Consider the following 21,692-nt stretch of genomic DNA (forward strand, 5'->3'; position numbering starts at 1 on the left):
CCTTATATGTGTGGGCTATGGGGTAGAGTGACAAGACGAAAGTCTTTTCTTACGAAGAAAAACATCCAAGCCAGGCTACATTTTTCAAAAACACATCTGAAGTCTCCCAAAAGCATGTGGGAAAAGGTATTATGGTCTGATGAAACAAAGGTTGAATTTTTTGGCCATAATTCCAAAAGATATGTTTGGCGCAAAAACAACACTGCACATCACCAAAAGAACACCATACCCACAGTGAAGCATGGTGGTGGCAGCATCATTCTTTGGGGCTGTTTTTTTTCAGCTGGAACTAGGGCCTTAGTTAAGCTAGAGGGAATTATGAACAGTTACAAATACCAGTCAATATTGGCACAAAACCTTCAGGCTTCTGCTAGAAAGATGAACATGACGAGGAACTTCATCTTTCAGCATGACAACGACCCAAAGCATACATCCAAATCAACAAAGGAATGGCTTCACCAGAAGAAGATTAAAGTTTTGGAATGGCCCAGCCAGAGCCCAGACCTGAATCCGATTGAAAATCTGTGGGGTGATCTGAAGAGGGCTGTGCACAGGAGATGCCCTCGCAATCTGACAGATTTGGAGTGTTTTTGCCAACAAGAGTGGGCAAATCTTGCCAAGTCAAAATGTGTAATGCTGATAGACTCATACCCAAAAAGACTGAGTGCTGTAATAAAATCAAGGTGCTTCAACAAAGTATTAGTTTAAGGGTATGCAACTATATTATTTTATTTTTATATTTTTTCTTCCCTCCACCTAAAAGATTTAAGTTTGTTTATCAATTGAGTGGTACAGCTTATAGGTCACATCAAAGGTGGAAAAAGTTCTGAAATGATTTATCTTTGTCTCATTTTTTTACATCACAGAAACCTGACATTTTAACAGGGGTGTGTAGACTTTTTATATCCACTGTACATATTTCTTATATTATTTTGCCAAGTATTTGAAAATGAATTCTTTTGCAAAGTTATAATTGTATTTTTTCACACGTGAATACATTTTACCTGCACAGTTCTTGCCATCAGCAGTTAGTTCAAATCCAGCATTGCAGATGCATTGAAAGCTTCCTTCTGTGTTTACACACCGACCATGTTTGCAGAGAATGCCATTTTGAATGCACTCATCAATATCTGTGAGTTAAAAAAATAGATATTATTTACATTTTAACAAACCAGATAAAAATCAATCCAATCTTTGCAAGAAATGAGAGATTATCTGTAGTGTCCCACTGCAAGTGTTGATGTCAGTGTATTTTGTGCACAGCATGTTCCAAGGGCTGTATATGGAGAGAATGGAAGTTGGTGAGCTACTATTGCTGAACTGCTCCTCTATAGAAGAAAGTGAGTCAGTCTAGAATAAGCTGTGAGTAAGTACGAAGCAAGAGTGCAGCAACGAATGAAGCTTACCTTGGGATACGTCAACCCTGTGGATTAGAAACAGCTAAAGTAACAGCAGGTGTGCCAGAGCTTGAGGAAAGAGCTATTAGATTTATCAGAACATACAGCGGCCACATAAGGGAAAGTGCAGAGCATTTGTCAAAGAAAAGTAACACATCTATATTGTGGCTACAGACTTCTGTGCATACTGGCGGGAGCAATAAGGTTCAAGTTCCCCATAATATCAAAAGTACAGAAGGGCTTTATGTTCAGAGACTGTATTCTGGTGAGGATACTGCAAAGATAAGTTATAATGAGAGTGAAAGAGGTCAGTTGCACCCCTTTGGCCAGGAAAGGAGAGACTATACAGACTGATAGAAAATGGAGAGAGAGAGAGAGAGAAAGAGAGGGGAGACCAGCCTCAATTTGTTTGACTTCAATTCGCTCATCTCTAATGATTAGGCACTTATCAGGAACAAATGGTGATTTCCTGATAATTGCCTGTAACATGGGTTCATATAAAAAGACCTTAAGGGCTCATTCACATGAGCGGATGCCGTGTGGTTAATCCTCTGCATGAAAGAGGGCCAAGCCCCGTTCCGGACAGCAGATACACAGAGCAATAACATGACTGATAATGCTCCGTGCCTCTGTGATCTTTTTACTACAAAATCACGGTGACAACTTTATCTCACCGTGATTTTGTAGTAAAAAGGTCACAGAGAGCATTATCAATAAAGTTATCGCTGCATGTCTCTGCTGTCCGGAACGGGGCTTGGCACTCTTTCATGCAGCAGAATACTTGCACGGCATCCGCTCGTGTGAAAGAGCCCTAAGGTGACTTTGACTACACATATTTGAGCAGCTGGAGAAAGCTTGAAAAGTCACTGTGTTAGTAACATTTAATAAGTCTTTTGCTATAGTATTGGATGAATCTCATGTACAGGATTATTGCTGATGTGAGTCATTGTATCGATAGTGAGCCTTCATCCTGAATGACACATCAGTGACAAAGCTTTTCTTTATCTTTTCTGCTATGCAATCGGTAGGAAATTTTGAAAAGCCACTATGAGAAGAAAAATGTTAGTACCAATGCAACACATTCGCAATAGCATTTTGCATTTGTGATGACAAAGGAAAGTCATAGTTAATAGATTATACTTACCAATACAAGCTTGTTTGGCGGGAGTTCTTTGGAAGCCAGAATGGCACTTACAGTAATATGATCCAGGAGTATTAACACAGTCACCATTATTACATGGATTTGATGTGCACTCATCCACATCTGGTTACAGTAATGAGAAAAATATAATTTGGTTTAAGGTATATCATTAGGGTTATATTATTATTCAGGGTGGAGCAGTTAAGTAAACATTTTAGATAACTTTCACTAAGTCTCCAGACAATAGAATTATTCAAATAGGCCAAGTCAAACTTTGATTATTTATCCAAATTACTTTATTTCCTTGTGGATCACTTCCACAGATTCTACATTATTAGGTAATGTCAACTATATTCTATTCATTTCTAAAACATAATTTTCCCATTAGCTAATTTTGCATAAGGTAATGTAGTTCACTTATTTAATTTAAGATTATAGTTATCATTGCACGTTTTATGTTTTTAAATTATTCTTAATGACACCCTGGGGTGCTGAGCACGCATTAGCGCAGAGTTACTGTGTATTACCAGTCTCTCTCCATTATGTCTTGTATGTTTATTTTTGCCCTTTAGAAAGTAATTGTTGGAAATTGGAAAGCCATTACACAAACAAGTTTAAGCATGTAGTGTGTACAAATAATATATATATATACTAAATAATATTGGTTCAAAAAGTCCACAAATTTCAAGCTATTATAAATGTTACTTACCAATGCATTCTGTGTGTGTATCTTGCTTATAGCCCAAATTACATTCACAGCGATAGCTATTAAGGTGGGGAATACACCGTCCATTTAGACAAAGATTTGGGTACTGTTTGCATATGTCTATGGTTTGATTTAATGTTGCTGAAATAAAAAAAAGATAAACACAAATTGGGGGGAATTCACCATGAGGGAAAAATTTGAAGTCAGTTTTTTTTAGTCTGTGTCGGCGTACTTTATACCATATTTATCAAATGTCGTATGCTGTTTGATAAATTTGTCTTATCCTTAAACCTAACACTTTTGTCTAGAAAAGCTACTCCAGTTTTCCTACTTCGTCCTCCTATTGGTATGAGACTGAGACTTTTTGTGATTTTTAAAAAAAGTCTCAGTGATAAATCTTGAGTGACACCCATATTTCAAGAGTAGTGTGAGTGGTGTAAAAATGCAAAAAATGTTTGCACAAGTAAGTTCAAAAAGTTGCCCATTTTGTGACTTTTTGAAGTCATGAGCATGATAAATCAAGGCCATTGTGCATATAGTTATTTCATAAATGTAGGTTATAACAAACGAGTTTTCCCAGTGTCTACAGTCGTGGCCAAAAGTTTTGAAAATTACAAGGAAATTGGAAAAGTTGCTGCTTAAGTTTTTATGATAGCAATTTGCATATACTCCAGAATGTTATGAAGAGTGATCAAATGAATTGCATAGTCCTTCTTTGCCATGAAAATTAACTTAATCCCCAAAAAAACTTTCCACTGCATTTCATTGCTGTCATTAACCCCTTAAGGACCGGGCTCATTTTCACCTTAAGGACCAGGCCATTTTTTGCAAATCTGACCAGTGTCACTTTAAGTGCTCATAACTTTAAAATGCTTTGACTTATCCTGGCCATTCTGATATTGTTTTTTCGTCACATATTGTACTTCATGACACTGGTAAAATGAAGTCAAAAAAATTATTTTTTTTGCACAAAAAAATACCTAATTTACCAAACATTTTGAAAAATTTGCAAATTTCAAAGTTTCAGTTTCTCTACTTCTGTAATACATAGTAATACCCCAAAAAATTGTGATGACTTTACATTCCCCATATGTCTACTTCATGTTTGAATTGTTTTGGGAATGATATTTTATTTTCTGGGGATGTTATAAGGCTTAGAAGTTTAGAAGCAAATCTTGAAATTTTTCAGAAATTTACAAAAACTAAATTTTTAGGGACCAGTTCAGATCTGAAGTCACTTTGCGAGGCTTACATAATAGAAACCACCCAAAAATGACCCCATCTTAGAAACTACACACCTCAAGGTATTCAAAAGTGATTTTGCATACATTGTTAACCCTTTAGGTGTTGCACAAGAGTTATTGGCAAATGGGGAGGAAATTTGAGAATTTCATTTTTTTGTCTAATTTTTCATTTTAACCCATTTTTTCCACTAACAAAGCAAGGGTTAACAGCCAAACAAGATTGTATCTTTATTGCCCTGACTCTGCCGTTTACAGAAACACCCAATATGTGGCCGTAAACTACTGTACGGCCACACAGCGGGGCGTAGAGTGAAAGGTGCGCGTTTGGTTTTTGGAAGGCTGATTTTTATGGACTGGTTTATTTACACCATGTCCCATTTGAAGCCCCCTGATGCACCCCTAGAGGAGAAATTCCCTAAAAGTGACCCCATCTAAGAAACTACACCCCTCAAGGTATTCAAAACTGATTTTACATACGTCGTTAACCCTTTAGGTGTTGCACAAGAGTTATTGGTAAATGGGGATGAAATTTGAGAATTTCATTTTATTGCCTAATTTTCAATTTTAACCCATTTTTTCCACTAACAAAGCAAGGGTTAACAGCCAAACAAGACTGTATCTTTATTGCCCTGACTCTGCTGTTTACAGAAACACCCCAAATGTGACCGTAAACTACTGTACGGCCACACAGTAGGGCGTAGAGTGAAAGGTGCGCGGTTTGGTTTTTGGAAGGCAGGTTTTGCTGGACTGGTTTTTTGACACCATGTCCCATTTGAAGCCCCCCTGATGCACCCCTAGATTAGAAATTCCATAAAAGTGACCCCATCTAAAAAACTACACCCTTCAAGCTATTCAAAACTGATTTTACAAACTTTGTTAACCCTTTAGGTGTTGCACAAGATTTAATGGAAAATAGAGACACAATTTCAAAATTTCACATTTTTGGCAGATTTTCCATTTTAATTTTTTTTTCCAGTTACAAAGCAAGGGTTAACAGCCAAACAAAACTCATTATTTATGGCCCTTATTCTGTAGTTTACAGAAACACCCCATATGTGGTCGTAAACCGCTGTACGGGCACACGGCAGGGCGCAGAAGGAAAAGAATGCCATACGGTTTTTGGAAGGCAGATTTTGCTGGACTGGTTTTTTGACACAATGTCCCATTTGAAGTCCCCCTGATGCACCCCTAGAGTAGAAACTCCAAAAAAGTGACTCCATTTTAGAAACTACGGGATAGGGTAGCAGTTTTGTTGGTACTATTTTAGGGTACATATGATTTTTGGTTGCTCTATATTACACTTTTTGTGCAGCAAGGTAACAAGAAATAGCTTTTTTGGCACGTTTTTTTTTTTGTTATTTACAACATTCATCTGACAGGTTTTATCATGTGGTAATTTTATAGAGCAGGTTGTCACGGACGCGGCGATACCTAATATGTATACAATTTTTTTTATTTATGTAAGTTTTATACAATAACTTCATTTTTAAAACCAAAAAAATGTTTTAGTGTCTCCATAGTCTAAGAGCCATAGTTTTTTCAGTTTTTGGGGGATTATCTTGAGTAGGGTCTCATTTTTTGTGGGATGAGATGACAGGTTGATTGGCACTATTTTGGGGTGCATATGACTTTTTGATCGCTCGCTATTACACTTTTTGTGACGTAAGATGGCAAAAAATTGCTTGTTTTACACCGTTTTTGTTTTTATTTTTTTACGGTGGTCACCTGAGGGGTTAGGTCATGTGATATTTTTATAGAGCCGGTCGATACGGATGCGGTGATACCTAATATGTATACTTTTTTTTTATTTATGTAAGTTTTACACAATGATTTCATTTTTGAAACAAAAAAAATCATGTTTTAGTGCTTCCATCGTCTAAGAGCCATAGTTTTTTCAGTTTTTGGGCGATTATCTTGAGTAGGGTCTCATTTTTTGCGGGATGAGATGACGGTTTGATTGTTACTATTTTGGCATACATGCAACTTTTTTGATCACTTTTATTACCTTTTTTGGGAAGTAAGGTGGGCAAAATTTCAATTTTCTCATAGTTTTAATTTTTTTATTTTTATGGCGTTCACCATGCGGAGAAAGTAACATGACCGTTTTATAGATCAGGTCGTTACGGACGCGGCGATACCTAATATGTGTAAATATGTGTAGTGTATTTTATTTTTTTTATTTTTATTCAGTGATAAATGTTTTTTTTACATTTTTGTGACCCAGACCCACTTGGTTCTTGAAGATCCAGTGGGTCTGATGTCTGTATAATACAGTACAGTACAATATATATTGTTCTGTGCTGTATTTTACTTACACTGAACAGATCTATGCTTTTAGCACAGATCTGTTCAGCACCATGGACAGCAGGCGTCCTGTTGCCATGGGAACCTTCCCCGTCTGCCACAACTTCGCAGACGGGGAAGGGTAAGCACAGGGCTGAGGGGGGCTCTCTGGGGGCTCTCTTCCTCTCCATCGGGGGGCTGCAAAGGCACAGCAGCCCCCCGATGGAGAGGGAGGGAGCTCCCTGACTGATGACAGTTAACTTTTTACGGACCGCGGTATGGAAAGGGTTAAACGGCTGGCATCTGCACAGATGTCAGCCGTTTATACCAGGGTGCCAGCAATGTGCTGGCACCCTGGTATACCCACTAGAAGCCAACGATCGTTCATGGGGAGGCGGGCGGGCGATCGCGATCCCGCCTGCCGCACCGCCCGCCTCCCGCAACGCCCCCACCGCCTGCGACACCCCCCCCCGCACCACCCGCCGGCATAAAATCGTGCAGGGGTGCAGGGGGGGGTGCAAAATATTGATTTTAGCCACTCTAAAGTTTCTGATCCGCGGGGATCAGAAACTGCAAAAAGCGCAGCAAACCGCAGGTCTGAATTGACCTGCGGTTTGCTGCGATCGCCGATACGGGGGGTCAAATGACCCCCTCCTGCATTGTTACGGGATGCCGGCTGAATGATTTCAGCCGAAATCCCATTCCGATTAACCCCTGGGGCGCTGGAATACAGATTTTAAGTCAGGACGTACCGGTACGTCCTGGGTCCTTGAGGACTCGGGAAATAGGGCGTACCGGTACTTCCTGGGTCCTTAAGGGGTTAAAGGATCTGCTGAAATCATTTCAGTAATCGTCTTGTTAACTCAGGTGAGAATGTTGACGAGCACAAGGCTGGAGATCATTATGTCAGGCTGATTGGGTTAAAATGGCAGACTTGACATGTTAAAAGGAGGGTGATGCTTGAAATCATTGTTCTTCCATTGTTAACCATGGTGACCTGCAAAGAAACCCGTGCAGCCATCATTGCGTTGCATAAAAATGGCTTCACAGGCAAGGATATTGTGGCTACTAAGATTGCACCTCAATCAACAATTTATAGGATCATCAAGAACTTTAAGGAAAGAGGTTCAATTCTTGTTAAGAAGGCTTCAGGGCGTCCAAGAAAGTCCAGCAAGCGCCAGGATCGTCTCCTAAAGAGGATTCAGCTGCAGGATTGGAGTGCCACCAGTGCAGAGCTTGCTCAGGAATGGCAGCAGGCAGGTGTGAGCGTATCTGCACACACAGTGAGGCGAAGACTTTTGGAAGATGGTCTGGTGTCAATAAGGCCAGCAAAGAAGCCACTTCTCTCCAAAAAAAACATCAGGGACAGATTGATCTTCTGCAGAAAGTATGGTGAATGGACTTCTGAGGACTGGGGCAAAGTCATATTCTCTGATGAAGCCTCTTTCCGATTGTTTGGGGCATCTGGAAAAAGGCTTGTCCGGAGAAGAAAAGGTGAGCTCTACCATCAGTCCTGTGTCATGCCAACAGTAAAGCATCCTTAGACCATTCATGTGTGGGGTTGCTTCTCATCCAAGGGAGTGGGCTCACTCACAATTTTGCCCAAAAACACAGCCATGAATAAAGAATGGTACCAAAACACCCTCCAACAGTAACTTCTTCCAACAATCCAACAACAGTTTGGTGAAGAACAATGCATTTTCCAGCACGATGGAGCACTTTGCCATAAGGCAAAAGTGATAACTAAGTGGCTCGGGGACCAAAACGTTGCCATTTTGGGTCCATGGCCTGGAAACTCCCCAGATCTTAATCCCATTGAGAACTTGTGGTCAATCCTCAAGAGGCGGGTGGACAAACAAAAACCCACTAATTATGACAAACTTCAAGAAGTGATTATGAAAGAATAGGTTGCTATCAGTCAGGAATTGGCCCAGAAGTTGATTGAGAGCATGCCCAGTCGAATTGCAGAGGTCCTGAAAAAGAAGGGCCAACACTGCAAATACTGACACTTTGCATAAATGTGATGTAATTGTCGATAAAAGCCTTTGAAACGTATAAAGTGCGTGTAATTATATTTCACTACATCACAGAAACAACTGAAACAAAGATCTAAAAGCAGTTTAGCAGCAAACTTCGTGAAAACTAATATTTGTGTCATTATCAAAACTTTTGGCCACGACTGTAGATATTGATAATCTATCCTCAGGATAGATCTTCAGTACCAGATCATTAGGGTTCCAACACCTGGAACCCACACCGAGCAGCTGTTTTTGGCAGCAACTGGTGAGGGAAATAAAACAGTGTTAGAGTCAGAAGGCTTCATCTACTGTGTATTGACCTGATGCGTACAGCAGTATACTGCAGCTCAGCTCCCTCTTTGTATGCTGGCTAATAGAGTGTACCACTCACTGTGTGATGCCCGAATGCCCTAACAGAGCACATAGGAATAGACAGGAGCAAAGCAGTCTTTGTAGCACTTGAAATTCCATTATACATTTTCATTATTTAATTTTTCTGTAAGTTAATAACTACAGAAAAGATGCTTCTCTGTGAAAGATATGTTTTGCTGATATTATCATTAATCTGTGACCTAAAATCTAAATTTAGTGTGCCTGGGATGCATACCTAGGCATAGCTGTTCATACTTCCTTTGGAGAACAATACAAAGGACTATTTTTAGACCTTGCCATTGTGTATTGATTATGCTGTAGCGATGAAAATATCTATATACTGATATACTACAAATATCAGTGCAGTAAAGTGTTATATCAAAAAGAAATTGCACATTAATATTATTTTATTTTTCAAGTTTTCATATCATAAATATACAATGTGCTTATTACTTATGTGTCAACTAAAGGAGGCCATAAAAACTACATGAAACTGGGGCAAATCGGCCAATTTCTTTGGGATTGGCCAACCATCCAGTGTGTATGATCTTGCCACGCCTCTCTCATGATGGACGCTGGGGGATAGAAAGGTCGGGGATGTTGGATTACAAAATGCTTATTCCAATTATTCTCATCAGTGATAAGCTGCTACCAGAGATATGTGACAGAGGTTTATTTCCTTCTCTCATTAAGAATGCTTGCCTGCGCGGCAGATCCTTTTAATGGTGGTGGGGGGATAGCTGTTGGATTAAGATTTGCATTTCCAAACAATATTGATGTACAATCTAAGTGCCAGCAACTTAATTAGTTTTCAGAGTTTTCCACTTTTCATGTCCTAATCAGATGACATAATGCCTATGCAACTCACTTTTTTATCCAGCATTCAATCAGAATATTCCATTCCAACTCACCAACACCTCCATTGCCGCCAGTGCCTGCTCCATCTATGCCTGTTCCCCCTACAATGGGAGGAAATCCATTGCCACCAGGTACAGGAATATATCCATTTCCAGGGCCAAACACATTGGGGCCGAATACATTTGGACCTCCAGGTCTTGGACCCCCAAATGGAACACCCTCAATGCAAAGCCTTCGGTAGTCATCTGGTGAGAGAAATACAATTAATTTCAATATTCATACTTAAAAATATTTCACTATTATTATCAAGTAGCCATGAAAGTATCATATAGCATGTAAGCTTGATCCATACAGGTAATGGTGGAATTCTTTTAGTGCTTCGTGTTATGATTTTATAATATGAAGATATGAGATAATCTAGTTTATGAGCAATTTGGTTATATTTAAATATACATGAAGACAACAACCTATGACAGCAGATATAGTGTCAGGCTCAGTCTAGGTTTAATCAAAAATTCACATGGAATCTAGATGCTTCTTATCAGGACAGATGAATAAATACAAATTTTTATTTTAGACCAGATTTCACCATTAAATGCTAAATGTAAGGCCCAGACAGATATATCGTTTTCTACAAAGTAGCCTGGGCCATCGAAGTGGGCCTTTTGCTTTTGGGTGCAAGATGCTCCTGTTCAGAAGAACTACGTTGTTAGCAAGCAAAGGAGGGAAAGGGGTGATTATTGGCCAAAGAGCCATAATGGAGTAGAAAATAAACCCTTCTATTTTGGACGACAGGTTCAGGAATAATGGAGTTCGGGCATATATACATAATTTTTTTAAAGGCTTGGCATTGTAAGATAAAACCAAATACTTGAATACTCACCTTAATAAATCCCAATGCCTCCTGCCCCCTCTGGACATACAGGAAATGCTCCTTAGGAATTAGGAGGAGGGTTAGGAGGAGTGGACATTTCTTGCATGTCAAGTGGTACCAGAAAGTATAGACCAGCAGAGTACCCGGGAAGCATCAGAATGGTTACAGCGGAGTCAGTGAGGTGAGTATTACTTGTATTATTTTTTTTAAACCATTTTTCCCCATTTATAAGAATTTTCTATCCACCAAATAACCCCTTTAATCTTTCCTATGGAACCTTCTCTATTTTATATATACTCTACTTATTTTGGAGGAAAAGATGTGGTATGAAGTGTACTATATTGATTTAAATTTACGCTCACTCATGTATGCTTTGATATATGATTAAACATATTAAGGAATTACTTGACTAGAGCGTTCACACTTACCAGAGCCTCTGACTGGACACAACTCCGGTAAGGTCCCCAGCGCCCAACAACGACCAGATTCACAACAACACTGCATTTTTGTAAATCGGCCTGTTATCTCCTGCGCACAGCGTCCATTTATCAGGCTGGAGAAGCAAGCACCAGATCTCTGATCTATGCAAAAGAAAAAAAAAGCCAAAAGAAATTCATTACAATCATTTAGCAATAGAAAATAAGTCAGCAATGCCTTTACTAGAAGCTTGTGTGGACATACAGCTGCACTGGGAAACTAGTACCGTATTTGGAACCACATAACATCAGCTGCAAAAACACTAATACACAGTACATATAAAACCACAATTCCTACACCACAAATGTAGAGTCAGTCATAAGTTGCACAAAACAGCTTACTTTTGAGTATGCTGGTCTCAGAAAGTGGCGAGGTAACACTGAGGCCATGCTCACACAGTAATGCTTTTAATACACCTTTTGGATGGGTTTTAACTAGCCAAAAGATGGTAGATATGAAAAAGAAGATAAGTACAAGTTGTTCCTTTATACTTGTTCATACCTTAGGATTAGCCCCTAGCTTTAAATAAAAAGCTAAAGAGGTTTCCTCATGAAATGATTTATGACATTTCAACAGCACAGGGGAAAATCGTCAGTCAATTCAGCAGAGGCCAATTTTAGTGTATCCCTTCTAAGGAGGGTAGGTTGAGCATGCATAGTCTCACTCTCCTTAAAGGGGTTCTCTGAAAATTATTTCAAATGGCCGCCAGCAACCTGTCCTTGAATGTGAGCAGCAAAACCTATAATAGAACCAACCAATAACCTCACAATAATACGCATGAGATAATATATAAAATATAACACAAAAATGTATTAAACATAATTAGACATGTACATGTCTAATTATGTTTAGTACATTTTTGTGTTCTATTTTATATATTATCTCATGCGTATTATTGTGAGGTTATTGGTTGGTTCTATTATAGGTTTTGTTGCATGATTTACTAGACCCCTTAGGATAATGATTATTGTGGTCTGAAGTACTGGTTGGTTCTAGAATGTGAGCAGGACTGGTTGTCTCCATGTGCAGAGCTGCCTAGGGGGGTGAGGAGACAAGCCTCACTAGACACTACACTGCTCTACAATAGATAGTAATGATGTGATCCTGTCTATTATATGCCATCACGGCTGAGCAGCCTGACAGGAAAACTCATCAACGTGTAACATATACAAGTGCCACTGCGTAGTGTGTATGTGGAGGAGGAGAGTGGGCCCAAAGTCTCATCTGACTCATCTCCCTCATGACGTTGGTTCACCCTGGTAATACTCTAGAAGTACTGAATTCTAGCCCCAAAGTTATAGTCTACTAAAATCAGCTGGTCTGTCACTCAGAGAGGGCAGCATAGTAGAGGTGATAGGTTCCCTCCAAATCATTCCTGGAGAATCCTTTTATTTGCTCTCTTTATGTTGGAACTTTCCAAAAACATAAATTCTGTGCTCCATTTACAGTAAGGACCAGGTCGATCTCAGGGTCTGGATCCCCAGCAATTAACATTTTCTGATATATCATATGAACATATTATAACTGTTTAATTGGAAAAACAACTGTTTATAAAATTGTTTATTTTTTAATGACCTATCCTCTACAGTGGCAGTGCTTGGTATCACAGCTCACTTCAATGGGGCTGAGCTGCGCCGAAGCCATGTGACTGATGAACGTGATGTCACATGGCCTACGCTAAGCTGCAAGAAGGCCTGAGGATAGGTCATCAGTATTAAAGTCTTGGTAATCCCCTTTAAGATTTGTAATATATTTATAGTGGTTCAGACTTCCAGAAATGGGTCTTTATGAGCCCTTGTTCCAAAAACATTTTTCCAGCTAAATTTTCATCTCTGTAATGGTTATTTAACAGTTACATGATGTAAAGCAGTCTGTTCTTGTCTCCCAGGATAATATCATTTAAAATTTTTAGTATCTTGTTATTAATAGTGCAAGGCTTGCAAGTTATTGTTTGAGGCAGTGGCATAGCATGGGGTGTGGGGGGGGGGGGGGGGTCGGGGGGGCCATTGCCCTGGGCGCCAAATTGTAGGCGACGCCAGGCAGCAGAATGAAGGTGATGGAAGCCTATGGCTCCCATCCCCTCCGTTCTGCCTCATAAGCTTCAGGCCAGGCCTGAAGCAGTGGAATAGCGCAGGAGATCGCAATTGCATCACCGTGACCTCCTGCGCCGGGTCTCGTGAGATGACTTGATGACGCGGCGCAGGAGGGCACGGTGATATGTTCCTGACCGCCTGGACCGAGACGCCCAAGCAAATGCTACAAGAGGCGATAAAGAGAGGTGAGTATTTTTTTTATTTTTTATGTAAGTACTAGGGGCCATACTGGGGGCACTATGGAGGTGGGGGAAAGAATGGGGTCCATTACAAGAGGGGCAATTACATATTATACAGAGGGGCCAATATATATTATAAAGAGGGGCCATTATACTGTATATTATAAAGAGGGGCCATTATATATTATACATAGGGGACATTATATATTATACAGAGGGGCCATTATATATTATAAAAAGGGGCCATTATATATAATAATTATACAGGGGGACCATTATATATTATGCAGAGGGGCCATTATATATTATAATTATACAGAGGGCCCGTTAATAATGGCCGCCTGCGCTGGGATGCCCAAGCAAAGGCTACAAGAGGCGATGAAGAGAGGTGAGTATTTATATATTTATAAATATATATATATATATAATGGCCCCTCTGTATAATTATTATATATAATGACCCCCCCAGTATTATTATAATATATAATGGCCCCCTCTGTATTATTAGGATATACAGTGGTCCCTCAAGATACAATGGCCTCAGGATACAATAGTTTCAATATACAATGGTCTTTTCTGACCTATCGTAAGTTGAAACCAGACTCAACATACAATGTCTGAGACTCAGATCCACCCAATCAAGGCCACTTCTCTGGTAAAATAACTGTATCAGTTGCTAGTTTGCCGCTATTCCTGACTGTTACATGTAAGGACTTGTTTTATCTGTTTTGAATAACATTTTTGGGCTTTGGAACCAATTACTCAACTTACAATGGTTTCAACATACAATAGTCATCCTGGAAGCAATTAATATTGTAACTTGACGGACCACTGTATAATGGCCCATTATATATCCTAATATTACAGAGGGTCCATTATACATTATACAGAGGGGGCCATTATACATTATACAGAGGGGGCAATTATATATAATAATAATAATAACTAATAATAATAAAACTCTGCAGAGATGAGACGCCGCTGAAAGAAGGTATCATGGCGGTCTTATCTCCGAATAAAGAAGTTGAGGAAAGTCTACATCACAGGAGATGTCACTGGATGGATGAGGTATGTGGTGCTGTATTAGACTGTATATTTTGTAGTAATGTATGTAATGTCCAAACACATATTTGTTTCACGGTAGGGTTGGGGGGTGGATTGAGAATGTGGCCCACCCTGCCGCATCCTTGCCCCAGACTTCAGGTCACACTGTGCATGTTCTGTATTCTGGGGGCTCACACCCATCTACTATATTATCTGTACTCAGAGTTATCACTGTGTTATCTGTGGTGTTACATAGGACTGCTACGTTATCTGTAAAAAGGGGTGTGTCCACAGGTTGGGGGGGCGCAAAACATGTCTTGCCCTGGGTGTTGGCAACCCACGCTACGCCACTGGGTTGAGGTGGCTGAACCCCTCTGCCTGACCTGACTTTGGACTCTAAAATCTTATAATATACATATTGTAATTTTTTTTAAATGTCAGTGTGTCAGTACTAATAAGTTCAGGTCACAGCAGCACAGCGTGGCACAAAGACCAGGAAGAGCGCTGGATCACAGGAGTGGCGACAGTGTCCGGAGCAGGAGAAGTAAATAGATTTTTGTCTTATTAACCTGGGAATTGATCTGAGGTATGATTGGGGGTCATATTCACATTGTGGGTCTTATATAAGGTCTTATTCACATTAGGGGTATAATCTGAGGTCTGAATGGAGGTCTTTTTCACAGTGGGGGTCTGATCTGAGGTTTTATTCACGTTGGGGATCTGATCTGAGGCCCAATTGGGGGTATTATTAACACTGGGGGTTTGATCTGAAGTCTGATTAACATTGGGGGGTTCATTGGGTCTCTAAGCTGAGGTCTGATTAACATTAGGGGTCTGATTGGTGGTCTGATCTGAGGTCTAATGAAAAATATTTTTTTCCTTATTTTCCTTCTCTAAAGCCTATGTACATCTTATGGCCAGGTGTATCTAATAGGGCAAAAAATATGGTACACACAGGTATATACAGTACAGACCAAAATTTTGGACACACCTTCTCATTCAAAGAGTTTTCTTTATTTTCATGACTATGAAGGCATCAAAACTATGAAGTAACACATGTGGAATTATACATAGCAAACAAGTGTGAAACAACTGAAAATATGTCATATTCTAGGTTCTTCAAAGTAGAGAAAAGGAGAGAAGAAAGAGACAGGAGGCCGCGCCTCGTGTGTGTGGCTGTATATTTGGTTTGAACGCACTGTATACAAGAAGCGCTTACCGTATGTTGTTGTGTGAAGCCACAACAACTGTAGAAAGCTTGTGCTGGTATTCTCCCGTCCAGCATGCGGGGTCCTGTACTGCTGCCAAGGGTTCCTTTTTCTCTGCCCCAGACGGTGGCAGGAGAAATAAGAATGAAGATAAAAGATATAGTGGTTTTTGAACCCTATTTGCGGCGCTGAAAACAGGAGGCAGATTCTCGTGAAGTATTTTTTTAAAAATTGGATAGCTTGTTTATTCTTTTGTCAACGCGTTTCAAGGGCGCACAGCCCTCTTCGTCAGGACAATAAAAGCATATGCTTTTATTGTCCTGACGAAGAGGGCTGTGCGCCCTTGAAACGCGTTGACAAAAGAATAAACAAGCTATCCAATTTTTAAAAAAATACTTCACGAGAATCTGCCTCCTGTTTTCAGCGCCGCAAATAGGGTTCAAAAACCACTATATCTTTTAGGTTCTTCAAAGTAGTCACCTTTTGCTTTGATTACTGCTTTGCACACTCTTCATGAGCTTCAAGAGGTAGTCCCCTGAAATGCTCTTCCAACAGTCTTGAAGGAGTTCCCAGAGATGCTTAGCACTTGTTGGCCCTTTTGCCTTCACTCTGCGGTCCAGCTCACCCCAAACCATCTCGATTGGGTTCAGGTCTGGTGACTGTGGAGGCCAGGTCATCTGGCGCAGCACCCCATCACTCTCCTTCATGGTCAAATAGCCCTTACTTTCAAAGTTTTCCCAATTTTTCGGCTGACTGACTGACCTTCATTTCTTAAAGTAATGATGGCCACTCGTTTTTCTTTACTTAGCTGCTTTTTTCTTGCCATAATACAAATTCTAACAGTCTATTCAGTAAGACTATCAGCTGTGTATCCACCTGACTTCTCCTCAACGCAACTGATGGTCCCAACCCCATTTATAAGGCAAGAAATCCCACTTATTAAACCTGACAGGGCACACCTGTGAAGTGAAAACCATTTCAAGGGACTACCTCTTGAAGCTCATCAAGAGAATGCCAAGAGTGTGCAAAGCAGTAATCAAAGCAAAAGGTGGCTACTTTGAAGAACCTAGAATATGACATATTTTCAGTTGTTTCACACTTGTTTGTTATGTATATAATTCCACATGTGTTAATTCATAGTTTTGATGCCTTCAGTGTGAATCTACAATTTTCATAGTCATGAAAATAAAGAAAACTCTTTGAATGAGAAGGTGTGTCCAAACTTTTGGTCTGTACTGTATATATATATATATATATATATATATATATAATTTTAGTTACATGCAACTTCAGATCTAATTAAAAAATAAACCAGATTGATTTTGTCTTTTGCATAACATTCTTGAATCTAAATGTGTGTTTAGCATTTTTTCTTTGACTGAAAATTATAAGTAATGTATCCAAATCCTTGCTTAGGAAGCCAAAATGAGAATGTTTGCAGTCATATTTCAATTTTATACTAACTGAGGTAAAATAAATGACAGCAATTTATAAGACCACTTGTGATATAGCTCTGTGTCAGCACAAGGTATCATGTCCCAGTGTTTAAGATCTCCATCTGTCAGCACCAGGGCACTTGCAACAATGCTGATTCTCAATCTTTAACAACTGAATCGTTGCATATTATAAAATCTTTCTGGTCGACTTCCAAACCAACATTATTACAGTAGACAGCTTTCAACAAAGTGGTGTGTAATAGCAGTCACCAACCACAGCTGAAAACTAATGCTCCTTGTCCTTGTTTTTAGATCTCCTCTGCTTGGTGAGAAAAAAAATATCAAGGTTCTTTCCGAATGTTCCTTTATGTTGTTTATATTCATTTAATGCATTTGTATATCGGATAAATCATAGTGACTAAGGGTTTTCCTGTATGAATAACCTCAGTTGACCTGAGAAGTGATGAAGTCCAGAGGAGCGATGTAAGGTTTATCTAAGGACAAACTAGATAAACCATGCATATATTAATTTATATTTCACATTTACAGACTGATTTTATTGATAAATATAGCTTGTAGAGATGAGCATTGTAAAATTTGATTTTGGTCCAGTTTGATTGCCTGGATGTGTTCTCTCTCTCTCTCTCTGCAGATTTTCATCACAGATTTCATTTATTGTCATGCATTATTTATTTAAACTAATGTATTTATAGGAAAATTTTAAAAAGCAATATCATATACTTAAAATAAAGCATTCCAAACAGGTACAGCAGTTGGCATCCATTCAGGGAGATTTACTAATCAAAATGCACCCCTATTCTGCAATCATTTTCACAAAAAACTGGCGTACATGCTTTGCACAACATTTGAGCATTTTAAACACTTTTTTCAGTATGTCTGTGGTGCAAAGGGGCAGAAGTGTTCAAATGTGATTGGTTCTCCTCAGATAGGTATACAGATTCATACAAAGTCTATAAGCATGTTGTTGTGGAAATTTTATTAGGATGTGTATTTAATATATTGTGTATTGTCATCATGTCTCTCAGTGTCAGGGTAAACCATTCCCGTGTATGTCCTGTCACAGCTGCTGGGCGCAGAGGTCTCCGTCAGCGAATGGTCCATGTGCTAAGCACTGGGCTGTGGGCCGGGGGAGACTGATGTGTTCAGCAGAGCAGTGTTTTGTTGGCTGATGTATGGACGCCGGCTAGGGCCCCCGCGCAAGACGCGTATTTATTGGCTTGGCGTGGGTGCATTTGTTAAGAGAACGATATAACGAAAGTAACGTGCGTTTGTTGTCTCTAGTGCGCCTGATCAGCCGCTGGAGATAATGACGCTGTCCTCGCCTTGCTCTGTAAGCTGGGTGGCGTGTCTTTATGATGTCATCCCTGCAACACTGGGCGGATACGCTAATTAGCTGCCAGCTGTGGACCACACCATTTAAGGACAAACTCAGTTTGTTACTTTACCTCCTGACAAAGCCTCTCCAGGTGAAACGTACGTCGAGGTGCAGCTTTTGGTCACACGCTCTGCGTCCAGCATATCATGGGTAATATATGTTTTGTTGTTTTGCTCAGTTAGTTGTTATATTCCTATTACCATCTGCACTTGGCACACTTGCCTCTGTCTGTATCATACAGCTCAATGGCTATGTGCATACCTCATGCGGCAATCCCAGGTCTGTGGGTGGGCTAGTTTGCCTTGTGCTATTTGTATCTTTTCATTTCATTTACTTTTTCTGTGCATACAGCATACATACCAGTACATGTTACTTTGAATGAACCTACAGTTATCACAATTTTCATGCTGATGTATACCTAGGGCTGTGACCTCTTTTCCCTGCCAGCTGGGTGTTTGGGAGAGAGATTGTATCTGACCTCCTTACATGAGGGCCCCCCCCCCCCCCCCTCCTGTACACCTGTGCCTTATGTCTTGTATATTGTTCGTTATTTGGTTATGTCTTAATAAATTACATATATTTTATATGTGAGTCTCCCATCTTTCTTTGGGGTTATTGGTTTTGTTCTTGTGTTGGCTTAGTTGTCCTGTAAATAAACATGCATGAGGATCATAGTAATTTTATCTGGCATTGATCACTGAGCAAGGCAAGATAAAATTAACTCCAGTGGTAATGGCAGATTATTGCATACATGTGTTTGTTGGCTAGGTTATTCTAAATGATGGTGTCTTGTCTTCCTATGTCATCACTTCCTGTATGTCATCACTTCCTGCATCCTTGTTATGGGCCAGCCCCTTTTACACCTTTTGTGAGTAAATAAAAGAAACAAACTGGGCAGGGGGGAGGGCAGTTGCTCAGCAGAACTTAACATGAAAACACCTTTGGCTGACTGCGGTCGAGATTTTTGCCTTTCCTTACACAAAGTTTGATGCGAGCGGATTACAACCATTAATATGTCTACAACAATGTACACTATATACTTGTCTCTCCAAGGAACTCTGAGAGCTATCTATCTATCTATCTATCTATCTATCTATATATCTATCTATCTATTGCTTTTACTTGCTCAGGACACATAAAATGACTGTACAGGTCCTTTTACCTGGTAGATATTTAGAAATGACTCTCAATAATTGCCTGATCATCAGTGGAGATACTTGCTGCATTTACATGCATCAATCACCACTGCTGTACTAGGACAAATGATCACTATAGCTGTTAATGCTGTGACAACAATATGATATCTAAAAAGGAAATATGCATCAGTGCACCACACCTCTGCTCCGAAGCCACTGGTAATTTATCTAACTCATGATTCTGAAAAGCAGATTCCATCATATAAAAGTGTGGCCACTAATAATGGGCTTGATCAGACCACAATTTGTATTTTACATAAATCTATGAATTATGAATGGGTTCAGTTTACCAGTAAGCAGGAAATTAATGCACTGGGATAAAAATCTCTATGACATCTACATGATAATAGGATTTCTAATGTACAGTCTAATCAATTGAGGGTTATAATGGACACAGAGTAGAATTTCTGACTGTAGTATGGAATGAATCATAGCGTTTTTCAACAAAATTGCCTCTATAAAATGAAATTAGAAAAGCAATACATATGGAAACACAGGGGCCAGAAAGCAATTTTATTTTGTTATTGTATAGAGCAGGGGTGTGGAACCTCCGTATGTGGCCTGCGGAATCATTTCATATGGCCCCCTAGCTCCCTGCCCCCCCCCCCCCGACAGAAAATAATGTATTTTTTTAAACCATAAATTTGTGGAAAGTGCCAGTGTGTCTTATAGTCTGAATGCTAATGACCGCTTCCATTATGGAAACCATCATTAGCATGCAGGAGGCACAGGAAGGTGAGGGCAGCACTGCGCTGGCTGTACTCACCCTCCCTGGTCTTCTTCTAGGTCCGGCTGTGCTCTGTGTCCTGATCGCACACAGCGTCAGGACGTAGTGCACGAAGGCGTGCACTATGACCTGGCGTTGTGTGCCGTCAGGTCACAGTACACAGTGGGACCTGGAAGAAGCCATGCCGGGAGCAGGGAGCCCTGGATCTGCAGCGCCACCGGAATCAAGCAAAGCAAATATATTTTTGTAACGTCTGATCTGAGCTCTGATGGGGGCCTTATCTGATGCTGATGGGGTTTGGGGAGTCTGATATAAGACTGATTGTGGCTAGGGGGGTACGATCTGAGACTGATTAGATCTGATCTGGGGGTCTGATCTGAGGCTGATGGGGCCTTGGGGGGTCCAATCTAAGGCTGAGTGATGCTGGGGGCACCGATCTCAGACTGATTAGATCTGATTTGGAGGTCTGATCTGACTCTGATGGGGACTTGGAAGTCTAATAGGGGTTGGGAAGTCGATCTGAGGCTGATTGGGGCTCTTATCTGAGTCTGATGGGGGCTTGGGGGTCTGATCTGAGGCTAATGGAGACTGGGGGGTCTGATGGGAGTCTGATCTGAGGCTGGGGAGGTCTGATCTGAGGCTGATGTAGGCTGGGGGGTCTGATGGGAGGCTGATCTGAGGCTGATGGAGGTTGGGGGGGGGCGATCTGAGGCTGATGGAGCTTGGGGGTCTGATTTGGGGGTCTGATCTAATTATATGTTTGACCAAATATAGCAGTCTAATTCTTAAGTTAAGAATTTTGCATGGCCCCGAAACGATGTTAAAATAGCCTAAATGGCCCACGGCAGCAAAAAGGTCCCACACCCATAATATAAAGGATTCTTATAAGGTATAAATAAGAAAATGTATTCTTAATATTGATCACCCTATGTAATCAATGTATTTAGCATGAGAAAGTAACTTCAGTACAATGGCATTTTCTGGTGAGCAGTGATGTCAAAATTTCAATAAGAAGGCATTCTGTTTTAAGATTAACCATTATG

The 21,692-nt window shown here is 40.2% G+C and overlaps 1 protein-coding gene across 1 annotated transcript in view; it reads right to left on the reverse strand.

Moving 5' to 3' along the window:
* Positions 1–21,692, reverse strand: part of FBN2 (fibrillin 2) — a 372,340-nt gene that overhangs the window by 152,836 nt on the left and 197,812 nt on the right. Inside the window, exons 9-13 of the mRNA XM_040415981.1 lie at positions 11,322–11,474; positions 10,073–10,264; positions 3,248–3,385; positions 2,542–2,661; positions 1,005–1,130 (exon numbers count right to left, since the gene is read on the reverse strand). Coding sequence (XP_040271915.1) covers positions 1,005–1,130; positions 2,542–2,661; positions 3,248–3,385; positions 10,073–10,264; positions 11,322–11,474 — 729 coding nt within the window. The remainder of the gene's footprint in view (positions 1–1,004; positions 1,131–2,541; positions 2,662–3,247; positions 3,386–10,072; positions 10,265–11,321; positions 11,475–21,692) is intronic.

The sequence above is a fragment of the Bufo bufo genome, chromosome 2 (genome assembly GCF_905171765.1).
Source record: "Bufo bufo chromosome 2, aBufBuf1.1, whole genome shotgun sequence".
In the NCBI taxonomy this organism is placed as follows: Eukaryota; Metazoa; Chordata; class Amphibia; order Anura; family Bufonidae; genus Bufo; species Bufo bufo.